General features: G+C 39.5%; 3 protein-coding genes across 4 annotated transcripts; 1 reads left to right on the top strand and 2 right to left on the bottom strand.

Annotated features, from left to right (window-relative positions):
• The first annotated feature begins 1,908 nt into the window (after nt 1-1,908).
• Nucleotides 1,909-5,891, top strand: chid1 (chitinase domain containing 1). The gene is made up of 12 exons (XM_004069596.4): nt 1,909-2,272; nt 2,349-2,492; nt 2,738-2,870; nt 2,952-2,996; nt 3,077-3,183; nt 3,260-3,321; nt 3,399-3,488; nt 3,580-3,681; nt 3,759-3,908; nt 5,056-5,136; nt 5,228-5,270; nt 5,349-5,891. The coding sequence occupies exons 1-12, from the start codon at nt 2,147-2,149 to the stop codon at nt 5,445-5,447; spliced, it is 1,182 nt and encodes a 393-aa protein (XP_004069644.1). The 5' UTR covers nt 1,909-2,146; the 3' UTR covers nt 5,448-5,891.
• On the bottom strand, nt 5,592-8,137 carry gatd1 (glutamine amidotransferase like class 1 domain containing 1). The gene is made up of 6 exons (XM_020704017.2): nt 6,817-8,137; nt 6,645-6,750; nt 6,466-6,573; nt 6,298-6,389; nt 6,120-6,213; nt 5,592-6,033 (listed from the first exon to the last, which is right to left on the bottom strand). The coding sequence occupies exons 1-6, from the start codon at nt 6,868-6,870 to the stop codon at nt 5,918-5,920; spliced, it is 570 nt and encodes a 189-aa protein (XP_020559676.1). The 5' UTR covers nt 6,871-8,137; the 3' UTR covers nt 5,592-5,917.
• Nucleotides 8,138-8,606: 469 nt separating this feature from the next.
• On the bottom strand, nt 8,607-12,669 carry LOC101157772 (CD151 antigen). Of its 2 annotated transcripts, XM_004069595.4 has the most exons (9): nt 12,507-12,668; nt 11,639-11,754; nt 11,020-11,211; nt 10,331-10,405; nt 10,036-10,056; nt 9,610-9,714; nt 9,299-9,451; nt 9,138-9,224; nt 8,607-9,030 (listed from the first exon to the last, which is right to left on the bottom strand). In XM_004069595.4, the coding sequence occupies exons 2-9, from the start codon at nt 11,729-11,731 to the stop codon at nt 8,971-8,973; spliced, it is 786 nt and encodes a 261-aa protein (XP_004069643.1). In that variant the 5' UTR covers nt 11,732-11,754; nt 12,507-12,668; the 3' UTR covers nt 8,607-8,970. The 2 variants fall into 2 exon arrangements, with proteins under 2 accessions (XP_004069643.1, XP_011474372.1); XM_011476070.3 differs by lacking the exon at nt 10,036-10,056 and having other exon boundaries at nt 12,507-12,669.
• Between the last annotated feature and the right edge of the window lie 12,030 nt (nt 12,670-24,699).

Below are 24,699 nucleotides of genomic sequence, written 5' to 3'. Positions count from 1 at the left end.
GGATCTTTCCCACATCCTTAAAGACTGTTATAGTGAGACCCACTCTGAAGAAGAGCGGTTTAGATGCTTCAAATCTATGTAATTACCGACCAGTGTCAAACCTGCCATTTTTAAGTAAGATTTTAGAAAAACTAGTTTTTAATCCAACTAAATGATTTTATTAATAAAAATAATATTCTAGAAAAATTTCAGTCTGGTTTTAGATCACATCATTCCGCAGAGACGGCGCTGGTCAAGGTTATAAATGATCTCAAGTCCAATTTTGATTAAAAGAAAACATCTGTTTTAGTATTGCTGGACCTGAGTGCAGCCTTCGACACAGTTGACCACGCCATTCTTCTAAACAGACTGCATGACATGGTTGGAATCACTGGAACTGTGTACAGCTGGTTTGAATCCTACCTCACAGGAAGAGATTTTATTGTCAGTATAAATGATGCATCATCTGGGAGGCACGGACTGACATGTGGTGTGCCACAAGGTTCAGTACTTGGCCCCACACTTTTTAACCTTTACATGCTACCGTTAGGTGATGTCATCAGGAGACATGGCATAAACTTTTATAGTTACGCTGATGACACCCAGTTATATGTGATGTGTCTCCTGATAACATGGGACCCATTGATGACCTTTTAAGTTTGTTTTAGATATTGAAAACTGGATGGGAGAGAACTTCCTAAAGCTCAATCAAGGCAAAACTGACATTTTAATTGTTGGTCCTGAAGCTGAGAGAGAAAGGGTCCATTCCTATTTATCAACTTTTAATCTGAATGTGTGCAATAAAGTAAAAAACCTCGGTGTGATTTTAGATGCAGATCTTATCTTTGAAGCACACACAAAACAAGTTACAAAGACTGCATTTTATCATCTTAGAATTATTGCCCCAGTGAGACCCTTTCTCTCACAAGCCAGTGCTGAAATATTAATCCATGCTTTTATAACATCTAGGATAGACTATTGTAATGCTCTTCTTTCTGGTTCTAAGAGAAATACTATCAACCGGCTGCAGCTTGTTCAAAATTCAGCTGCACGCCTTTTAACCAGAACCAGAAAGAAGGAGCAGATTAATCCAATTTTGAAGTCTTTGCACTGGCTCCCAGTCAGCTTCAGGATCGATTTTAAGGTTCTTTTATTAGTTTATAAAAGTCTACATGGAACAGGACCCTCATTTTTATCAGATTTACTTTAAGTCTATAACCCTCCCAGAGCCCTCAGGTCCACAGGTGCAGGTTTGCTTGTGGTCCCAAAGGTCAGAACTAAAACCCACGGCGAGGCCTCCTTTCAGCACTGTGGGACTCGCCTGTGGAACAACCTGCATGAGGGCTTTATTATTATTTGTATTATTTTTTACTATGTTTATAATTTTAACTATTATTTATATATATATATATATATATATATATATATATATATATATATATATATATATATATATATATATATATATATATATATATATATATATATATAATTTCTCTTTTTTATCTTATCTTTTTTATTCTTTCACTGGGAAGCACTTTGAGATGCTATATAGCAGGAAAAGTGCTATATAAATAAAGTTGAATTTGAATTTGATTAAAACAGTAATATGATACAAAGGATGAGGTGAAATGTTTTCAAATTGAAATGTTTTTGACGAAGATGACCTAATAAAAAATCCTGCCACATGAAGAACTCTGTCCAAAATATAGAATAGAAAAAAATTATAAAATTATGAATTGTATTTATTAAAAAACATTATGTTTTAGATAAATATGTGTAAAACAAAGAATTTTAGGAGTTGTTTTATATTTTGAGACAAATCTAAACAATTCATGCAGTACCGTCTAGCACCACCAGGGGTGCAAGTAGAACCTCTGCAACCTGTACCGCTGTCAAAACAAAAAGCCTTTACTTTGAAAATCAGCGACCGCGGAAATGATCTAGCTGCGATGACGTTTCACAAACACGTTGAGCTAATTTGTACTTAAACCAAACGATTGACCATCAACGCTACGCTTATCACAAAGATGAGGTTTTTGTTTTGTGTCTAGAGATTAAAACGTGAACCATTCAGTCCAAACGGATGATATGGTGCTTTTTATTTTGACAGGTCGCTGCATACGAGGAAAACAGGAAACCCCTTAGCCAGCCAGTTTTCATTTGAATGCCCATTTCTCTATTAGAAATGAAAACCACTTTATTACTGCTGCATGTTATCGGTTGCTGCTCCCTGGTCGCTGCCACTCTTTCAAAAACAGATGCAAAGAAGTCCTTTAAAGCTGAGGCTGAGGTGAGAGTTCTCTGTCCTGTTGATGATCCTGCATGTTGTTGAACCTGAATCTCTTACCCAGAATCCCATCGTTTAGAACTCTCCAGCCGAACTGTCTGTTTTGGAGAGAGGCCTCGTAGTCTCTGATCTTCTGTGGAAAGACATAGTGAAAGAGGAGAAGAGGTACTGTGCTCACATCAAGAAGACCTTTCAGGGACCCGTGCTGGGATACATCACACCAGTAAGTCTGACATTCACCAACACTGCTTCCGAATCCAAGCTTAGGACAGCGTAGAGTCTGTTTACACATTTTCAAACTAGTACTTACTTTGAAAGTTATGTCTTTTTCCAACAAAAGTTTAAAAAAAAATAGAGTGGGATCAAATCTCAGTCCCGTCTTTGGTCAGAGTTACAGAATGCAAATCTGTGGTTTAATGTTTAATCTCTTCCTCTTTGGGCTCACTTTTCATTTATTTAATCCTGCAGTGGAATTCTCATGGCTACGACATCGCTAAGATCTTTGGCTCCAAACTCACATCCGTATCTCCAGTTTGGCTTCAGCTCCGTCGGCGAGGACCAGAAGCGTTCGAAGTGACGGGACTTCATGACCATGACCCCGGTAGTTGAGCCATCTCAAAGTGCTTAAGTCAACTGGGAAGCTTCTCGTGTTCTAAAAGAGGTGAAACTTTTGTCCTTTTAGGCTGGGTCAAAGCTGTACGCAAGTCCAACAAAAAAGTGCGGATGGGTGAGTTTGTGATCTCCTTACTAGGATCCGTTTGCGTGAGTCAACTCAGATATGAAAGAAATCTTTGTTTTCACTCGTAGTTCCTCGGCTGTTATTCGACGGCTGGTCCTACCAGGACTACATGAGCGTGTTGGGAAGCGAAGATGAAATTGAGGAGCTGGCTGGGGAGCTGGTGGATGTTGCAAAGGTAAGAAAGTGCTTTCTGCTGACGCAGTGATGCGTTTGCTCAGTGTCCATCTGATGAGAATGCTATGGCCTCACAGACAGAAGGTTTTGACGGATTCACCCTGGAACTTTGGAGCCAGCTTGGAGGAAACAAAAGAAAGTGAGTTTTCTAGCTCTCGTATGATTCAGATTCGAGCTTTGTCAGAAGAGGAATTAACTGAACTTTTACACATGCAGGGAGCTGGTTCATTTAATCAAGCACATTTGTGAGATTTTAAAGGCCAAAAGACTAGACTGCATTCTTGTTATTCCACCAGCTCTGACAAGGTAAGATAAGCAAAATACACCAAGTAACCTTTTTTTTAAATCAAGAAACAACTTTTCTACAAAATAATATTCATTTATTTGTTAATATTAGCACTGGAGAACCCGGGATGTTCGGCAGGGACGAATTTGAGCAGTTGGCCCCTTTTGTGGACGGATTCAGCCTCATGACATACGACTACTCTAGTGGTGCCAGGTAAAATGTAATGCAGTCAGATAGCTTTAATGCAAGACACATTGTCTTGTTAATGACTTTTTAATTGTCTTAAAAAGACCAGGCCCAAGCGCTCCCCTGCCCTGGGTCAAAGATTGTGTTCTTCAACTCGCACCCAGCGCCGAGTGGAGGCAAAAAATCTTGCTTGGACTAAATTTGTATGGTCTCGACTTTGCAAGCCAGGGAACAGAGCCGATCCTGGGGACAAGGTAAGCTGTGGTGATGACGCTAGAAAGAAAAGGATGTTTTCCTTAAAAACCTTTGATCATTTATTGCTGCAGGCCCAGAGAGATACTGTCAGTGTAAAACTTGTCCGACTTTTTTTTTCTAATTTAGGATTCTTTTACATCAGATTCTTAAGAGTTCAAAGTTGGGGGTGGTAAACGAAGTTTTCCGACAGCAATTTTTAATTTTTAGTAGCACATATCGATTTCTTTTTGTCAAATGCATTAACATAACAAGGCTAATTTGTTAAAGTCCAACTCCAACTATATCTATTGTAAAAGCATTCCCAGTGGTCTTTCAATTATGATTATGCAATCAAAAAGCCTGTGTCATTTTTTAAGACATATTTTCTGCAGAGCAGCAGGAGTTTATCAGAAGTTCACCTCTGAGTTGTGGGTGGGACCGATGGCTCATAAGTAACTCTCCGCTGATATCCCATCATTCCTTTATTTACACTCTCCCGCTGGCTTACAGCCCCACACTAACATTAGCGGTGCAACAACTCGGACAAGGAAAATGAAGACGTTAATGGAGATATTTGTCTGCAAAGTGGATGCATCAGAATGGAGTGAAGCAGTACGACTGCGGCTCGCTCATTTCAATTGCTGTGTCACAACCGAGTGCTTTTTCAATCGGCAGGGTTTTATCTGCTCCCGAATCATCACAATTTGAATAAAGAAAAACTCATAAATACAGTTTTAATCTTAAAATCTTTATATGTTCTGCATCATGAGAAAAAAATGCTTCAAGATGTTAAAAACATCCAAAACACCATTTTCACTGGAGTGAGTCTTTAACTGTAGGACTCGAGGGTCAAAATTAGAGCAAATAAGTTGTTTTGATTCCATACAGAATGCTTTAAAATGTCCAAAAATTAATAAAAGAAAACCCACTTTTTCTTTTTGCTTTACAAATACTCATTATTGATTATCCAGAATGCAACAGTTTTTTTCAATTAAAACTTTTTGAATAATTTTTATTTTTCATTTTAACGCTAATACATAAAAAATAAAAACAAGTTTAAAAAGCAAATATTTTGATTATTATTTTGTGTATGCTTTAATATTTAATGTCTATAGAGAGGTTATTGCAGCTTTTTAACATTTTTGGCTTATCTGTGTTTACTTGCAGGTACATTGAAATTCTCAGGGAGCACAGACCAAAGCTCCTTTGGGATGAATATGCCGCCGAGCATTATTTCAACTACAAAAGGTACTGATTTATTGAATGATGCTGTAACTGTAGCCAAAAAGAAAACAAATGCCCTTCTCCTTTCTAAACAAGAATCTTTTTTCTTTATAAGGAACAATGCAGTCAAACATGTGGTGTACTATCCATCTTTGAAGGTAAAAACAATTAACTTTTTTTGGAATATCTGTTTGAAGTTATATTGGACTTTTAATTAAACTTTGATCATTTTGCAGTCGATCAACATGAGGATCTCGTTAGCCACTGAACTGGGAACAGGAATATCCTTGTGGGAACTGGGACAAGGACTGGATTATTTCTATGACCTGCTATAGTCCAGGATTTCTCTCTTTTTTTGTTGTACACAGAACTCTGATATAAAACCTTACCCTGGATTTGTTAATGTTTAACTTGTGTTAGGGCAAATACTGATGAAACTGACTAGTTGGTTCTAAAAGTACTGGAAGCCAAAAAAAATGGAATTTTGGGTACTTTATTGTGATTTGTTCAAAGTGCAATAATTCATCTGCGTTTTGACACAGATAATGCATGATCATCAGAATGTATGCGTTACAATGCAAGGCTTGTCAATGTTCACACACCGATGATGCCTGCAGTAACCCTTCGGTCGTTTCTAGCAGACCTGTTTGTTTGTGCTTGAAATATTAATCAATCTCAATTTTTTTAAATGATCATCTAAAGGGTAGATTTTGTGGATTCTGTTGATTTGTTTGCTTCATAGTGTGTGGTATTTTTCACCAAGATAAACGTTTTCAATTACATGCAAATGTCCACCGAGCAGCTTTTATTTAGCATTGCAAAGGAGGATGAGATTATTCACAGCAAGTGATGTTGACTGTGTGTTCTGTCCGGTAATGAGGTGTCTGTCTATGACTACATGGACAGCGTCTTCTTGACTTCCTGAAAAAAAGACAAATGTGATGGTTTAAAACAATCAACAGAGTCTTAAAGTTCCTTTTGTGTTGGGGCGATGCGTGTCAGCTCACCAGTGTACGATCCCCCACTGTCTTTGACAAAATCTTCCACAATCATCGGCAGGTTGGCAAAGTCCGGCTCCCGCACCAGTTCAAACACTGACGGCTTATGAGGTTACGAGGGTACATTAGCTCAAATTATGCACCTGTAGAAAGCACTAATCCAGTTGCAGGTTAAAGGTATACTCACTCCTGTTAAGCTATAGCCACTGAAAATCCACTTTTGCCGCTCAGTGGAGCAACACAATGCAGACACTCCTTGACCCACAGCACACACCAGCTCTGCAAATAGGACAGAAACAGTAAATATGTACTTTGTTTCCAAAGTTTTAGGTCTTTACGCTGGCCTTAAACTCACTTTGCTGCGAGATGAACTGTGTGAGGATGCGGTGCATCGAACCGCTGTGTGCTAGGTCATTTAGTGCTCCAGGGCAGTCTGGGATGAGCAGCGCTTGGTATCTGGCACCTTGGAAAAGTTAGGATGTAACCCAGCAGGTTCCAAGAAACAAAGAAACAAATGAAAATGAATGCTCTCACCATCTATGGATTCAAGTTTGGCAGGGGTTGCGTATGATTTCAGGTTGAAGTCCTGCACCCATCGAGCTGTGGTGTCGTCAACCCCAACAAAGTCTATTGGTTTCCCCTGCAAACAAAGTCAAATGGATTTATCAAGCATATTGATAATTTTGTCTGTGGCTGAATCAAGTACCTCCAGCCTATCTTCTCTATCCTCATCCTTTACACCATGTCCATGTACCTCCATGTTGGTCTTCCTCTAGGCCTCTTTTCTGTTCCAGTCTGCTTTTCTATCCAAAACATCTAACATTAGCTGTTCCTCTAATGTATTAGTTCCTGACCCCTAATCATTTTCAAAGAGAACTTCAGCATCTTCAGCTCTGCTACCTCCAGCTCTGCCTCCTGTCTCTTTCTCAGAGCCACAACAACATGGCTGCTCTCGCCACAGTCTTCTACACCTTTCCTTTCATTCCTGCTGAGACTCTTGTCACATATCACACCTGAAACCTTCCTCCAGCTGTTCCAACCTGCTTGTACACACCTTTTCGCCTCTTTCCCCACACTTCCCATTGATCAGGACTGTTGACATCGTCTTCTCTCATCAGCTCTTCAAACTCCTACTTCCATTTTTTTCATCACACTTGAGGAACGCATCAACACATTTCCATCTCTGCCCTCGACCTCCCTAACCCGCTGCACATCCTTCCATCTGTTTCTCTCCCTCCCCTGTACATATCCACCTCTCCCTCCTTTATGTCCACCCTGGCATTCAGGTCCTCAAACACCCTTTACCATATCCACCTTCCCCCTTGTGCTACATTTCTGTACTTCTGTCACTTTGGTGTTCCACTTTTTTTTTTTTTTTTAAGTAAACCTTTTCCTCTAAACACGTCTTAATTCCACCAAATGGTCTCCTTATCTGATTTCCTCCTTCCAGTCTCCACGAGCATTTTAAGTGTTGCCGTCCATCTGGAAGAACCTCCGGGAATTGACCTTTACCCTTTAGTTAGTGTGAATGGAAGTTTTCTTTTGAAATCACAATGCACATATAAATACTAATTCTATATACGCTTTGCAACAAGAGGAAAATCACAAAGAATTACAGGGTATATACAGAAGAACTGAATCTCAATTATTCAGTAACTACTGGGTAACTATTTCATAGTTATCACCTCTCCAGAATTTCTCCTCCTTTGGCTTACATACTACCACTGACAAGACATCATCACACCTTCCAGCATCAGACTACTCTCTTCGCCTCCACAAGAATCTCCTCATTCGGGATCACACCCACTCCCTTCCCCTTTCCATCATGATAAAACAGCTGGAATTCTTTATGCTTTCTCCCTCATGATCTGCTCTCCTGAACGTATTTTAGTGACAGTGGGGGTCAGTTACTCTCACATTAGCAGTATGAGGCTGAAACAAAGTAATGTTGCGATCATTTCTGAACATTGGACTGAATCTTGGCGATGATGTGAAGGACTCGCAATGACAATGATGAAAATATAATTGTTTATTTTTTTACCCCTGGTGTGGCGATCTGGAGATTAAACGTGGAGCTGCAAAGACTGAAGCACTGCAGGAAAGACTTTGCCGAAACCCCTGAATGAATGAAGCAAATACTTAAGATAATAAATCATTTATACGTTTCTGCTGTTGTACGTAAATTTAAAGAATCATAGGTTTAGCCACAGAGCTACTACCACCATCATATTGATTATTTCAAAAATACACAATATAATAATACAACAACTTCGAAACCCACCTTGAGGAGAAGCACTCGTTACTATTAAACAGGTTGGTTTCGCCGACATGATCAAATATTTTACCAGAAGAAGAAAATAAGGCTAACTGAGGAGATTTATTTTGTTGAATGGTTCGAGGAAGAGGAACCACAGTCACCTGACAACAACATCCGGTGGAGTAGTTTCAGAATAAAAGTTTGAAAGTAGGGGGGGGGGGGAATGAATGAAAACCCCAAATGACAAATATACTTTATTTGAATTAAGAAAAAACAAAAGAAAAAAAAAGTAGTTATGACTTTAGATTATGTCACTAAATACTTATATATCATAATATAAATACATTGTTATACACCCCCCTCAAAAAAAACAAAAAAAAACTCAAACACTTTGCTCTTTAAAATCCATTGGTGTGATGAGAACTCTATGCAATGTTAATTTAGTAACATTTAAGACGTAAACAGCCAATGCTGTCCTGCAGCGAAGTATCTTATCAAATGAAAGTCTTAATCTCATAATTTTAGAGAAATCTTGCCACTATTGGTTTATGGTTTATGAAAATGCCCTTTACAAAACGGGAGCAGTGATCAAAGGGTTCAGTATCAGTATGGATCTTCTTTTAAGCTCCTATAAAGGCAACACGTGAACATCATTCCCACAAGCTGAAAAAAAAGCAGGGAAAAGAAGGGTTAGGTTTGTTTTACTGCACACATTCTAGTTTAAAACCATAGATTATTCTTTATTTTAATCACACTGGTCAGGTTGCTACCTGTAAAAATGCAATCCCAATTCCAACTGCTCCAAGAATGTATAACTGATTCAAAATGAAATCCTCTAATTTTATGATGCAGCCCCCCTGGAAGCAGACAAAGTTAAAAAAACTCACTGTAAAAGATTTACCCTTGTGAGATAATGGAGCGCTCTTTTTACCTCAACTTTGTAAATATTGGAGGGGTGATCCCTGCGACCGCAGAATTCAGTGGGAGTTTTACAGCAGCTGTCAGGAACTAGCTGCTCTTTCCCTGCCTGGATCCAGACACTTTCTCTCCAGTCTGAGAAGTTAAAACTCCCACAACACTTGAACTGAGATCCCGTTAGAAAAGATAGAAAGAGAGAAGAGGGAGAGAGTTCTGTGTTTCATAAGAAAAATCACTCAAATGGACATCTCAAGTTATTATTATGTGCATTTTAGGAATTTTTCTGCAATCATTAGAAAACACAAGAGCTTGATTTTTGCACACTTCCTGTTGTAGTCTATCCACAGCCTGTGTGATGCTCTCTTCTCCTGGCTGCTTGTACTTCTGCACCATGGTGCCTTTCAGGTTCTGTCTGAGCTCCTCATCCAGCTGTGAGAGAATTCACACTTTAGTGTTGCAAAAAAATAAAAAATAAAAAGATTTGACACGGACACAACTTCTTCTGTCAGTAAAAATAGCCTCTGGTCAGGTTTCTTTCCTTCCATGCCACATTCCAATCTACCTGAGCAATGCCCAAGCATGACTCAAAATATATGAGCATAGCTCTAGCGACCCCAGCTTACAGCAGGAGCATACTCTGCATGAGTTTTTAAATAATTAAAGCATTTCTCATTTCACTTACAAAGTGAAAGGATAAAATAATTAACATGAAGAAAAACTAGAAATAGAAAACACACAGTAGGTGATTACCTGGTTGCAGAAAGGGAAACACTGGAGCAAAACAGGAGGGAAGAAAGGAGGGTGAGACGGGTGGAGAAACAGGAGAAATGAAAAACATGCATAGAAGGGCATGCAGAGCAAATCACACTGCAGACTTCAGAAACTAAATCACGGGGTGCAGTAAAGGCATTTCAAAAGAAGAACAGTGAACTGAGCAGATAGAATACAAACAGAAATCCAACAAAACATCAATATATGTGTCATTATCATTTAAAAAGGCAACTCCTTGACTGAACTTTTATTGTGTTAAAAAGAAGCAACTCACATCTTGGTAGTTAATGTAGGCCATGACACCAGCGATGACTTCCAGCAGAAAAATACACAGTAACAAAACTAAATACTGTGGAGGACAGAATGAAATGAACACCTATGAATAGACTTTTGCATATTTTTGACTACGTTTCAACTCACGTGTACACTAAAGCATAAATTTAATGGTGCAAACAGCAAAACAATAAATCGCTGCAAAGTCAATAAGCGAAGCTGGATGATTTCCTGAAAGTAACTAAAAGTGAAGTTAGCTGGATGCAAAAACCAGAACTAGAAATAGAGATGTCAGATTTGCTTTTGAATGTGATCTTCTGATCTCAAATGCTTGCCTCTTCTTACTCTCTTTGGCCCAAGCAACCGCTTGTGATGCCCTTCATTCCTCTGACATGAGCAGCACTCTAAATGAAACTCTTAAAGGCACACTCTGCATGACTTTATCTGTTATATCTGAAAGGTTCATCTGACATATCAAGCGTACCGAGAGCAAGCAGGCTAGACACAAGGTCACCAAGGATTATCTTTCACTACTCAACTCAGAGTCACTGCACTCAGTATAAACAGGACCTTGGAAAACATGTTGGTTACTGATTTAACTTAATTTAATTAGCCTTTTTGGTTGTTGACGAACTTCAATATGTTGTTAAAAACAGTTATATTGCTGCTTTGTGGAACTGATCAACTTACCACAATCAACAGACTCCTCATCTCCTTTAAAGTGGCACAGCAGCCAACTATCCCACTCATAACCACTACGGCCCCAGCAGCTATCAGGGTGTAGGCCGAGGCTGAGTACAAGTTAGAATTCAGTAAACTGACGTAGTCACTTTTCTCCACTAAAGTCCAGACGCCCACGGCCAGCACAGTCCCTCCTGCCAGCTGAGACAGCAAAGCAGATCATCTCACAACTTTTATCACAGAAAATGTTTTGAAAAACTAAAATCATATTGCAAATAACAAAAGCCATGAGGTCAAATTGCTTTAATTCGCATTTTTAGATGTACCTACACATTTCTATGTTTTGTAAAAGCTCAAAAGAAATAATTATTGGTAAAAACAATAAATAAATAAATGAATTTCCCAGATTTGCCATTATATGAGTTTGACTTTGGCTTTATATTGTGGGGTCTTTCTGCTAAATTTTATAGTATCTTACATTTTAAAACAACAAACACAAGTTTCAGACATTGATAATAATTAGTTATGACTGCAGCATTGTGAAGTTTTCTGAAAACATAAAAGAAGCTCAGATGAAAGATAATCTTTTACATAATGCAACAAAAGTCAACATTTTGTGTAAACTTACCCAGAAGAGAATATTGAAGAGAAATAGCAAGTATTTGAGACAAATTGTTCCACAAGTCTGTTTTTTTTCCCCTGGAGCTTTCATTTGATTCATTCTGCAATATTTGTTGGTGGTGCCTGTTGGATTGACAAAGACATTTTGAAATATCTTGAAATAAGTGCTGCAAAGACTTCATTGTTACAACCATTGACTGTATGTATATGTACAACTGAGGAGACAGCAACATTATCAAAGTAAGTGAAAGCTTTCACCTGTGCACTCTTATGAAGCTCAGTTTGTTTTTCGACAAAGCTGTATTCATACACAATGTCATGTGTGTATCTAATTTATATCAAGTTTTTACGGTCAACATAAAAGAGGAATTTCACTTTTACAGTCAAAAGGCAATGATATTATATAAAGTTCCTTTAAAAACTGTACAAACATATTTTATGAGAATTAAGTTTTCTTCCAAACAACAATCAAGTCTGTAAAAATAGTATTTAAAATTGAGTCCCAGATTAAATCAAATATGTTGTGGATAAAGCATACTTACCAACTTGTGTGACACAGCAAGCAGAGTTGAAACTGATTTATGGTTTATTAAATAGTTTTTTTTTTAACTCAAAAGGAGAATTTTATGGACTTCAATGTTTAAAGAGTTTGAGAATTATAGGTTTTAAAAGTGATTCTGTCAACACAAATTAATAAATCTAAACAGATGACATTGCAAAAGCTATTAAAACAAACGTTCCACAACAAAACTTTTCATTTATTGAACTTTTTTTTACTGCAACCAAAACCAATACTTTTAAGCAATATGTTGAGCTACTTTCCTCGCATAAAGCTCTGAAAAGCAATTCTTAAATTAAATAAAAGGAATGCTTACCTTATTTTACATAAAGGTTTGTTATAAATTAGGGAATATCTTTTTGGATCCCACTAATGTCAGTGTCGGTACGCTACTGTCCTTCAAGGTGAACACCAACAGCATGAATTCTCAGATGACAATCAGACCCACGTCTCTTGCGTGAGCGTCTGACTGTCTGTCCTCTTTTGGCTTAACAGGCAGTTCCCCTTCACAATCTGCACAGAGAACTTGTCTGCCCCCATCTGGTTTCATATATTTAAGAGCTTTGAGTGTGTTTAATTTCAATAAAAGACCCCAACATACAAGAAGTCATCAAAATACACACTGTATTGACAATATAGCCAAAATATAAATGCATATAAAAAAGGACATTACAGACATGCTTTGGTAAAAATTGCAACATTCGTCACAATATTTTTCAGATGATGATTGTGATCCAAAAACATGAAAAATCATTCTCTGCATCACATAGGAAATATAAAGATAAAAAACAAAAAAATGAAAATCTGATTAACTCAAGCCATACTCAGCCAGTTCAATCATGAGCTCATCTAAGTTGGTACTGGGCTTGCAAAATAAAGCCTTGTACTGCTGTGTAAACCAGGGGAAAAATTAAAATGTATTTTTTTTCTATTTTGAAGGAAGACAAAAATTACTTGAATTTATGTAATGCCTTTACCGTCACCAGCCTCCTGCCCTCTGCAGCCGTCACTTCTCTTGTGTGATGGCTCAAATCTAGGTTGTTCCCCATCAGCATCAGCACTGTGCCTGCAGTCATCTTCTCCTGGGATATAAACACAACTAATTGAGTGTTTTAATGCACACAGAACAATGTGGTGAAAACTGTCTTAATATTTATAAAATACAGAGAAACAAAAATGGTTTTACAGTTTTCTCAAATGCTAAAACACAAAAGTCAATCCACTAAACCAAATATCCAGTTTTCTAAACACATTTACTAAATCTAACCACCTTTTTTCAATATCATAAACACATTTCACATGAAGATACACTTCATAAAACACAATCATCCGTTCTCATAAAACCTAACACATTTTTCTTTGCTAAAACACAAGTTGCAAAAGAACTCTGCTCATATTCTCAAATGAAAGCTCATGTGATGCAAAATGCTTACCACAGTCAGCAACATTTGAACACAATGAACACAACTGGTATCATCCATTACACACAACGACTCAAAATTGAAGACACTTGTTGCCCACATGTATAAAAGCAAGTTCAGAGTGCACAGTTTGATGAAGATTCTAAAGTAAACAAACACAATGGATGAAGGAAGAGTCAAGGGAAGAGGAATTCGAGTCAGAGGAGGAAGAAGAGCTGGCCATGGAGGAAGAGGAGTTAGAATCAGAGGAGGAACAGAGGAGGAGGCCAACAAGGGAGAGGAGGAGGTCCAGGAGGGAGAACAAGACAACCTCGCACCATCATTACGAATGTGATGTTAGCAACACTCTTTGACTATGTCACTGTCCATGGCATGATAATGGCTGAAGCGGACAAAGATTCCATCCAAACCTGAGTAGGTTCATCGTGGTCACCACCATCAGGGCATTCTACCTGCATAAACGAAGGCAAAGAGGCTGTAACATCATTGGCCAAAGAGCCACCCTGAGGTTCCTGGCCAATGGGGGTGTTATATTACTCTTTGTGTGGCCACTGGTTTAGAGGGGCTTGTCCACCGGCATGCTGTACTTGGGTCTTACAACACTTAACGTCTCCTCACCCTCCTAGAGAAGCTAAAAGTCATCCTCCTGGACCACCAACAACACCATCCTTGGCCCACACATCACATTTATGTGATCATTTGGGACAATGTAAGCTTCCACAGAACAAACCAAATCAGAGTGTTTCACCACCAACAGTAACCACCTTTTAAAAGTCTGTCTGCCACCTTACTCCCCTTTCCTGAACCCCATAGAGGAGTTCTTCTCATCGTTGAAGATGGAAGGTTTATGACAGACACCCATACACTAAACGATGCCGCGCGGTGATAATAGTGTCTGTGTAGTGTGAATAAGGTAAATAAAATAACTTCACACCCTGATCATGTTTTCAAGAGTATAGTGTGCAATAGATTCTGTTTTTGCACTGAGATGTGTTAGTGTAGATGCAGAATTTACTACCGATTTATACTCTTCATATGAAACTCACAAATCTAAATGCCTAATCCTCTGCAGAGATCTAAGAACACCCATTACTATAAAGTTCCTACAAATTCTACTCACAAATTGAGAATTATGTTTTCAGTTGTTTTGCTGTTGTGTGTAATGATCTGTATAGTGTTTACATTTTTGAAAGCTTCGAGCTGCTCTTTTGCTGTGAAAGTTTGAGTTTTGAAGTGAGAAGGTGTGGTTATGTTTATGTAGCTTTAGAAAAGGGTGTTGTGACAGACATTGGGAAACATGGAGGACACGTTTGTGATATGTGTTTTAGCATTTAAGAAAAACTGTAATAGTTGCAATGTTGGATTTTTATTTAAAGGGCCTTATTGGTTTTGATTCCTTTGTTGTTGGATTTGACAAAGATTTACTTTAAAAAGGAACTTGAAAGGATATGGGGTGAGACATACACATTTTATTTATCTATTTATTTAAATAAGAAATGAATGCCAGTGATGTGTCTCTTATTTAACATTGAATTTCTCATGTGTTTGTAATATCAAGCTTTGGTTGTTCCATATTCTGTGTTTAAGCAAAGCTAAAGTTTCTTTCAAAGGTTAAACATTACATATAAGTTGCAGTTCATTTTTTAAAATATATTGAATTTGGCCTGTCACTTTACTTCACTGCTTAATTTTGGTCCACTGTAAATTTGAGTTTGACACCCCTGAGTTAGCACATGTAGGCTAAAATTTATTCTGATGTCACAAAGACTTTAGGGTAATGACATCATCGATGTCATGATGATAAATGATATCATCTGACGTATCATCGATGTCTGATGTAACAAAGACTTTGGGGTAGTGACATCATCGATGTCATGATGTCAAATGATGTCATCTGACATATCATCGATGATATGTCCCTAAATAGAAGCAGATTTTGTGAAGAAAACTTCCAGCTCAGCCTTGGTCCAAAACTGTGTTTTATTGCAGCCCAGCTGTTGAAATAAGCCCCGGATAGTTTTCCGCTGCATTCCTTCACCTCACTGCAGTTTAAATAACCGCTGAGAGTAGTTTATTCTACTGTACATTTTATTTTGGGAATATTTTACACATATTTTCCAAACAAGCAATGGCTTTTCATGGTCAACAACATTTCTCCAGGAGAAACAACTACCAGCAGCCCCACCCAAGTACCATGCCCATCAACCCCCACCAGGGTTATTATGGAACCCAGGTTCTCCCCAGACATGCAGAATCTCACTTCCATGCAGATTATTTTATTGCCCAGTTACATCAAGAATTGGAGGAAACAAAGCTACAACTGGCCAAACAAAAACAACTAAAAGAGAAATTCATTAATGATGGAAAAGAGATCAAGCGGGAACTGGAGAGGCTACAAAAATACGCCCATCCAGACGTCTTGAGCGCCGCCAAAGTCTCTAACCAAGTTAGAAGCGACATCAAGCAGAGAAAGAAGAAGGACCTCCAGAGAGATTATGAGGAATTAAAAGTGGCTTTCCTAACAAATGAGCAAAAGTTTTCCAAAGAACTGGAGGCAGAACGTGAGAAAAGTAAGATCCTTCAGCGAGAACTGGAAAGTCTTAGACAGCAGCTGGATTCCAAAAGTCAACAATCCAGATCTGAGACTCTCCTGAAGGAAGAGATTGAGCATCTGAAGGCAGCTCACCAAGACCATAACGCCCAGATCTCAACTACCAGAAAGGAAGTGGAAGTCCTGCGTCAAGAGCTGGAACATGAGAGATCTGTTTTCTCACAAGAACTGTTGATGAAGCAGCAGATCATCAAAAGCTTCAAAGCGGAGCAGGACATTTCACTCCAAACCACGGCCCAACAGATCGCCACCATGACCGTCGCGACCTGCAAAACAGAGCTGAAGTTTCAGGCAGAGCTGCAGAGTCTGAAAGTTCAGCTTCAAGACAAAGACAGCCAAATCCACCAACTGCTGGAAGAAAAATCTGTCCAGCAACAGCCTCCAGTCCCTGTGGTCACTGTGATCCAGACCACAGAGGACACTCAGGAGACCAGCCAGCACTTGGAAGATGGAGGTGTTCAGGTCATCAAAGAGGACTCTGAAGAACTTCCAGAAGCCAAGAAAAAGTCTCCATCATTTTGGAAAAGGGCAAGACATTTTCTGGGTCTGAAAAAATCCAAAAAGAACAAGAAGTCAGCCAGAATTCAGCCAGCTGCCTAAAAGAAGGACTCTGGATAAGAGCAAAGGCCAAAACAAAAACCTTCTACGTCTAATCCTCAAGATTTTGTGTGTTGTTGAAATAGTTTAGACAGTTTAAAGATTGTTTCATATTTTAATTTAGGTTTTAAATATTTTTTGTCATTATAGCTGTTTTAAAAATGTTTAGTTACTTCATTTATATTTATGTAATAATAGTTATAGTAAATTTGTAAATAATATGATAAATAAAAAAAATGTTATCATTAAAAATATGTTAGAAATGTTAATATTAAAAAAAAGACATGTTAGAAGAAGGTTCCAGCTCAGCTTTGGCCCAAGACTGAGTTTTATTGCAGCCCAGTAGTTAAAACAAGCCCCTGATAGTTTTCAGCTGCATTCTTTCACCCCCCCACTCCCCAAATAAGAAACAATGGTGATGGGCACGCCTAGATTTAACAATCCAAAGTTTCTTCAACAATTCGGCCACTGACTGCCAGGTCTGGACCTCCAAACCCATGAGGAATATCCTCATCCCTAATAGTTTCTCTACACTCTGTGGAAAAATCCCCAAAATGAGCTTCAAAAACAGGGGCAGCACATTGGTCTGTTGGTTGACATGGTTGACTGACAGGACCGTGTCTGCGTGGGTTTCCTCCGAGCGCTTCGGTTCCCCCCCACTTTTACAAATGTATTAGTAAATATTTAGTACCCTTTATAACAAGAATAAATCAATTGTAAAAATAAAATCATTCAATTTGATCCAATAAAATAAATTATCAGTCACCAAATTTATAGGGAAATAAGTCAAATAAATCCTGGCAGTCCTGTGGGTTTTCTCCGAGTCCTTCGGTTTCCCCACAGTAATTTTTAGTGATTGGCTAGTGACTGATGAATTCCCCTCCCTGAATCGCCACCTTATCGTGGTGGAGGGGTTTGCGTGCCCGTATGACCCCAGAAGTTGTGTTGCTGGAAACATTTGCCTTGTTGGGCTGTTTCATGGTAACTGCTCCTGGGGGATGGGCCAGACTAAGGGCGATTCAAACAAAAAAAACATTTTGTTACAGGATATGGATATGGAGTGAGTGGTGCTCAGACAGTGGGTCCTTGTTACAGCTGAAACAAACTCAGACAAGGAGCTATGATGCTTTCCAAACGGTACAGTTAAAATTTTCACCATTTCAGTCTGGACTCAGGGGAGGAAGTGGAGGGGGGCGGAGACAGTCTAGTAAGCTGAAACTTGGTCAAAGCACAAGGCCATCCTAGGTTCCTTTCATGTTTGGTCAAAAACATAAAGACACTGATAATGGTATGCCTGCTTTAGCAGGTTGGGGTTCGATTCCCTACGGTGTTCTGCAAAACATTTGGACTTTTATACATAAAAAGATGAACATTGCAACCAAAAAGCTGGATCAATGCTTATGTTTACCTTAGGATCAGAGAAGAGAATGAGTGGAAGACGGCTTTCAACATTTGAAATGCTTGGTTCTGCCATTGAGCCTAACTGACACCCCCACTGTATTTTGAGTCAAGATGAACAATGGAACTTCATGGTTTTCTGTACCTCTTTGTTTTTGTAGAACTTGATCTTGATTTTCTCCAGGAATCAGCCCCACTACAATCATCATGTCTGCTTGGTTTTGCGGCCTTTGCTGGAAACACTTTGAATGTGTAAGCAGAAAAATGCGAGCTCCACTCTCCTTTTTTTTCCTTGTCCTGTCCAACAGCTGAGCAAACAGATGAGAGCTGAAGGCCTCTTGTGTTGGACATATTTCCCTTCTACAACATGGGGTCATGAGTCTTCTGACATACCAGATGTACATTTGAATAAATCCCTTTTGTAATTTATGCTAAAATTTATTTATATTTATTATATTTGTGACAGTTTTGTTGCACTAGATGGAAGAGAAAAGGAGGGAAGAAGAGAGGGGGGATAGGAGGGTGAATATAGAAGGTGGTGGTGGGGGGGGGGGGTAAAATCATATAGCATCTTAAAGCAACACAATTATTATGGCTTTCAGACAACACAACAGGTATTGTACTTTATTGCTTTCCTTGTCACAATACAATTTTACAAGCCTGTGAAAGTAGTCTATTGGTTTCAAATCAGTTGTTACTGTATTGTAAAATATGTCAATTGACAACACGTTTCCTTCTTTAGAGTTGAAAGAATGCCACACAGAGGTGGGAGGGTTTCCGTATTTACAGCAGCACAAGAAACCCGCATTGTGGAAATGGTTCGTGAGAACAACCTCATCAGACTCCAGGAGATCAGACACAAAGTCATTGCAGATAATGTCAACTTTCAGAACATAGACACAATAGACAGAGTTCTCCGGCGCCAAAAGATGAGGATGAAACAGATCTATAGGGTTCCCTTTGAGCGTAACTCTGCGCGACACAAAGACCTGCATTACGAGTACAAGTAAGTATACATCCATGTTCACAGTACAGTTAGTGGAGATACTGTGTTGCTCAGTGGCCTACAAGACAATACTGTGCTACCTCATTGACTGTTGCTCTAAACACCTGTGCACTTTCACATTTTCACAGGGGATATTACAGTTAGACGCGATGGCCAGACCTCATGCATGAGGCTGGCTTTAACCTGCAGAAACGAAGGCAAAGAGGCCGTAATATCATTGGCCAAAGAGCAATCCCTGAGGTTTCTGGCCAACGGGGGTGTTATATTATTCTTTGTGTGGCCATGGGTTTGGAGGGGCTTGTCCTCCAGCATGCTGGCTGTCCTTGGGTCTTACAACACTTAACGTCTCCTCACCCTCCTAGAAGGGCTAAAAGTAATCTTCCTGGACAACCAACAACACCATCCTTGGCCTACACATCACATTTATGTGATCATTTGGGACAATGTAAGGTTCCACAGAACAAACCAAATCAGACTGTTTCACCACCAACAGTAACCACCTTTTAAACGTCTGTCTGCCACCTTACTCCCTTTTCCTGAACCCTGTAGAGGAGTTCTTCTCATTGTGGAGATGAGAAGAACTCCTCCGCATGTGGCTCTTTCATGCCTGTGCTGTGGCTCTCAGTATTTTTGTAAAACTATCATGTTCTAAGATTGCCGTGGTGCCTTTAACACTGCCAGGTAGCGCGAGCAGGCAGGAGGGACAGAGCAGTGTGAATGCGTGGAGGGGGCGTGTCTGCAGCTGTGAACGCCGACCAGAGTCTGTTATGGGATGGAAAGTTTCTCTGGAATGACAGTCAGTGGCGATCTCATAGGGTACACATGAGCACCCCCCCCCCCCCAAAAAATGAATGGAAAACAAAGCTGCTAGAATGGCCCAGTCAATCACCAGACTTGAATCCAATTGAAAATCTTTGGAAAGAACTGAAGATCCGGGTTCACAGAAGAGACCCCCGGAACCTTGAAGATTTGAAGGCAGTTTGTGTGGATGAATGGGCCAAAATCACACCTGAGCAATGTATTCGACTGGTTTCTCCATACAGGAGGCGTCTTGAGGCTGTAATCACCAACAAAGGTTTTTGCACTAAGTATTAAATAAATTTCAGTAAGCGTGTTCAATACTTATTCCCTGTGCCATTTCACTGTATTACACATAACTTCATTTATGGACATAAATGTTTGGATTTCTTTCTATGTGTGCATTACTTGGGTTGATGCCGACATCTGGTGAAAATTTCATGTCAATAGCTCGATTAGAAATATGTTTTTAGAGAGAAATGTTGACGTGTTCAATACTTATTTTCCCCGCTGTATTTCACATTGAATTTCTCATGTGTTTGTAATATCAAGCTTTGGTTGTTCCACATTCTGTGTTTAAGCAAAGCTAAAGTTTCTTTCAAAGGTTAAACATTATTGAATTTGGCCTGTCACTTTACTTCACTGCTTAATTTTGGTCCACTGTAAATTTGAGTTTGACACCCCTGAGTTAGCACATGTAGGCTAAAATTTATTCTGATGTCACAAAGACTTTAGGGTAATGACATCATCGATGTCATGATGATAAATGATATCATCTGACGTATCATCGATGTCTGATGTAACAAAGACTTTGGGGTAGTGACATCATCGATGTCATGATGTCAAATCGATGTCATCGATGATATGTCCCTAAATAGAAGTCGATTTTGTGAAGAAACTTCCAGCTCAGCCTTGGTCCAAGACTGTGTTTTATTGCAGCCCAGCTGTTGAAATAAGCCCCGGATAGTTTTCCGCTGCATTCCTTCACCTCACTGCAGTTTAAACAACCGCTGAGAGTAGTTTATTCTACTGTACATTTTATTTTGGGAATATTTTACACATATTTTCCAAACAAGCAATGGCTTTTCATGGTCAACAACATTTCTCCAGGAGAAACAACTACCAGCAGCCCCACCCAAGTACCATGCCCATCAACCCCCACCAGGGTTATTATGGAACCCAGGTTCTGCCCAGACATGCAGAATCTCACTTCCATGCAGATTATTTTATTGCCCAGTTACATCAAGAATTGGAGGAAACAAAACTACAACTGGCCAAACAAAAACAACTAAAAGAGAAATTCATTAATGATGGAAAAGAGATCAAGCGGGAACTGGAGAGGCTTCAAAAATACGCCCATCCAGACGTCTTGAGCGCCGCCAAAGTCTCTAACCAAGTTAGAAGCGACATCAAGCAGAGAAAGAAGAAGGACCTCCAGAGAGATTATGAGGAATTAAAAGTGGCTTTCCTAACAAATGAGCAAAAGTTTTCCAAAGAACTGGAGGCAGAACGTGAGAAAAGTAAGATCCTTCAGCGAGAACTGGAAAGTCTTAGACAGCAGCTGGATTCCAAAAGTCAACAATCCAGATCTGAGACTCTCCTGAAGGAAGAGATTGAGCATCTGAAGGCAGCTCACCAAGACCATAACGCCCAGATCTCAACTACCAGAAAGGAAGTGGAAGTCCTGCGTCAAGAGCTGGAACATGAGAGATCTGTTTTCTCACAAGAACTGTTGATGAAGCAGCAGATCATCAAAAGCTTCAAAGCGGAGCAGGACATTTCACTCCAAACCACGGCCCAACAGATCGCCACCATGACCGTCGCTACCTGCAAAACAGAGCTGAAGTTTCAGGCAGAGCTGCAGAGTCTGAAAGTTCAGCTTCAAGACAAAGACAGCCAAATCCACCAACTGCTGGAAGAAAAATCTGTCCAGCAACAGCCTCCAGTCCCTGTGGTCACTGTGACCCAGACCACAGAGGACACTCAGGAGACCAGCCAGCACTTGGAAGATGGAGGTGTTCAGGTCATCAAAGAGGAATCTGAAGAACTTCCAGAAGCCAAGAAAAAGTCTCCATCATTTTGGAAAAGGGCAAGACATTTTCTGGGTCTGAAAAAATCCAAAAAGAACAAGAATTCAGCCAGAATTCAGCCAGCTGCCTAAAAGAAGGACTCTGGATAAGAGCAAAGGCCAAAACAAAAACCTTCTACGTCTAATCCTCAAGATTTTGTGTGTTGTTGAAATAGTTTAGACAGTTTAAAGATTGTTTCATATTTTAATTTAGGTTTTTAAATATTTTTTTGTCATTATAGCTGTTTTAAAAATGTTTAGTTACTTCATTTATATTTATGTAATAATAGTTATAGTAAATTTGTAAATAATATGATAAATAAAAAAAAATGTTATCATCAAAAATATGTTAGAAATGTTAATATTAAAAAAAGACATGTTAGAAGAAGGTTCCAGCTCAGCTTTGGCCCAAGACTGGGTTTTATTGCAGCCCAGTAGTTAAAACAAGCCCCTGATAGTTTTCAGCTGCATTCTTTCACCCCCCCACTCCCCAAATAAGAAACAATGGTGATGGGCACGCCTAGATTTAACAATCTAAAGTTTCTTCAACAATTCGGCCACTGACTGCCAGGTCTGGACCTCCAAACCCATGAGGAATATCCTCATCCCTAATAGTTTCTCTACACTCTGTGGAAAAATCCCCAAAATGAGCTTCAAAAACAGGGGCAGCACATTGGTCTGTTGGTTGACATGGTTGACTGACAGGACCGTGTCTGCGTGGGTTTCCTCCGAGCGCTTCGGTTCCCCCCCACTTTTACAAATGTATTAGTAAATATTTAGTACCCTTTATAACAAGAATAAATCGATTGTAAAAATAAAATCATTCAATTTGATCCAATAAAATAAATTATCAGTCACCAAATTTATAGGGAAATAAGTCAAATAAATCCTGGCAGTCCTGTGGGTTTTCTCCGAGTCCTTCGGTTTCCCCACAGTAATTTTTAGTGATTGGCTAGTGACTGATGAATTCCCCTCCCTGAATCGCCACCTTATCGTGGTGGAGGGGTTTGCGTGCCCGTATGACCCCAGAAGTTGTGTTGCTGGAAACATTTGCCTTGTTGGGCTGTTTCATGGTAACTGCTCCTGGGGGATGGGCCAGACTAAGGGCGATTCAAACAAAAAAAACATTTTGTTACAGGATATGGATATGGAGTGAGTGGTGCTCAGACAGTGGGTCCTTGTCACAGCTGAAACAAACTCAGACAAGGAGCTATGATGCTTTCCAAACGGTACAGTTAAAATTTTCACCATTTCACTCTGGACTCAGGGGAGGAAGTGGAGGGGTGCGGAGACAGTCTAGTAAGCTGAAACTTGGTCAAAGCACAAGGCCATCCTAGGTTCCTTTCATGTTTGGTCAAAAACATAAAGACACTGATAATGGTATGCCTGCTTTAGCCGGTTGGGGTTCGATTCCCTACGGTGTTCTGCAAAACATTTGGACTTTTATACATGAAAAGATGAACATTGCAACCAAAAAGCTGGATCAATGCTTATGTTCACCTTAGGATCAGAGAAGAGAATGAGTGGAAGACGGCTTTCAACATTTGAAATGCTTGGTTCTGCCATTGAGCCTAACTGACACCCCCACTGTATTTTGAGTCAAGATGAACAATGGAACTTCATGGTTTTCTGTACCTCTTTGTTTTTGTAGAACTTGATCTTGATTTTCTCCAGGAATCAGCCCCACTACAATCATCATGTCTGCTTGGTTTTGCGGCCTTTGCTGGAAACACTTTGAATGTGAAAGCAGAAAAATGCGAGCTCCACTCCTTTTTTTTCCTTGTCCTGTCCAACAGCTGAGCAAACAGATGAGAGCTGAAGGCCTCTTGTGTTGGACATATTTCCCTTCTACAACATGGGGTCATGAGTCTTCTGACATACCAGATTTACATTTGAATAAATCCCTTTTGTAATTTATGCTAAAATTTATTTATATTTATTATATTTGTGACAGTTTTGTTGCACTAGATGGAAGAGAAAAGGAGGGAAGAAGAGAGGGGGGATAGGAGGGTGAATATAGAAGGTGGTGGGGGGGTGGGGGGTAAAATCATATAGCATCTTAAAGCAACACAATTATCGTGGCTTTCAGACAACACAACAGGTATTGTACTTTATTGCTTTCCTTGTCACAATACAATTTTACAAGCCTGTGAAAGTAGTCTATTGGTTTCAAATCAGTTGTTACTGTATTGTAAAATATGTCAATTGACAACACGTTTCCTTCTTTAGAGTTGAAAGAATGCCACACAGAGGTGGGAGGGTTTCCGTATTTACAGCAGCACAAGAAACCCGCATTGTGGAAATGGTTCGTGAGAACAACCTCATCAGACTCCAGGAGATCAGACACAAAGTCATTGCAGATAATGTCAACTTTCAGAACATAGACACAAAAGACAGAGTTCTCTGGCGCCAAAAGATGAGGATGAAACAGGTCTATAGGGTTCCCTTTGAGCGTAACTCTGCGCGACACAAAGACCTGCATTACGAGTGCAAGTAAGTATAGATCCATGTTAACAGTACAGTTAGTGGAGATACTATGTTGCTCAGTGGCCTACAAGACAATACTGTGCTACCTCATTGACTGTTGTTCTAAACGCCTGTGCACTTTCA

Source organism: Oryzias latipes, chromosome 6 (genome assembly GCF_002234675.1).
Source record: "Oryzias latipes chromosome 6, ASM223467v1".
Classification (NCBI taxonomy): domain Eukaryota; kingdom Metazoa; phylum Chordata; class Actinopteri; order Beloniformes; family Adrianichthyidae; genus Oryzias; species Oryzias latipes.
Note: the sequence above shows the minus strand (reverse complement) of the source record. Positions and strands in the feature narration are given on the sequence as shown.

Coding starts and splice junctions, on each gene's coding strand:
- chid1 (XM_004069596.4), top strand. CDS start 2,147: ATGCCCATTTCTCTATTAGAAATGAAAACCACTTTATTACTGCTGCAT. Junction 3,909..5,055: donor GAGCCGATCCTGGGGACAAG/GTAAGCTGTGGT, acceptor GTTTACTTGCAG/GTACATTGAAATTCTCAGGG. Junction 5,137..5,227: donor CATTATTTCAACTACAAAAG/GTACTGATTTAT, acceptor TTTCTTTATAAG/GAACAATGCAGTCAAACATG.
- LOC101157772 (XM_004069595.4), bottom strand. CDS start 11,731: ATGAATCAAATGAAAGCTCCAGGGGAAAAAAAACAGACTTGTGGAACA. Junction 10,057..10,330: donor CCTACATTAACTACCAAGAT/GTGAGTTGCTTC, acceptor GTTTTGCTCCAG/TGTTTCCCTTTCTGCAACCA. Junction 9,715..10,035: donor GTTTCCCTTTCTGCAACCAG/GTAATCACCTAC, acceptor ATTCTCTCACAG/CTGGATGAGGAGCTCAGACA.
- gatd1 (XM_020704017.2), bottom strand. CDS start 6,870: ATGGAGGTACATGGACATGGTGTAAAGGATGAGGATAGAGAAGATAGG. Junction 6,751..6,816: donor ATAGAGAAGATAGGCTGGAG/GTACTTGATTCA, acceptor CTTTGTTTGCAG/GGGAAACCAATAGACTTTGT. Junction 6,214..6,297: donor GTGGCTATAGCTTAACAGGA/GTGAGTATACCT, acceptor TAACCTCATAAG/CCGTCAGTGTTTGAACTGGT.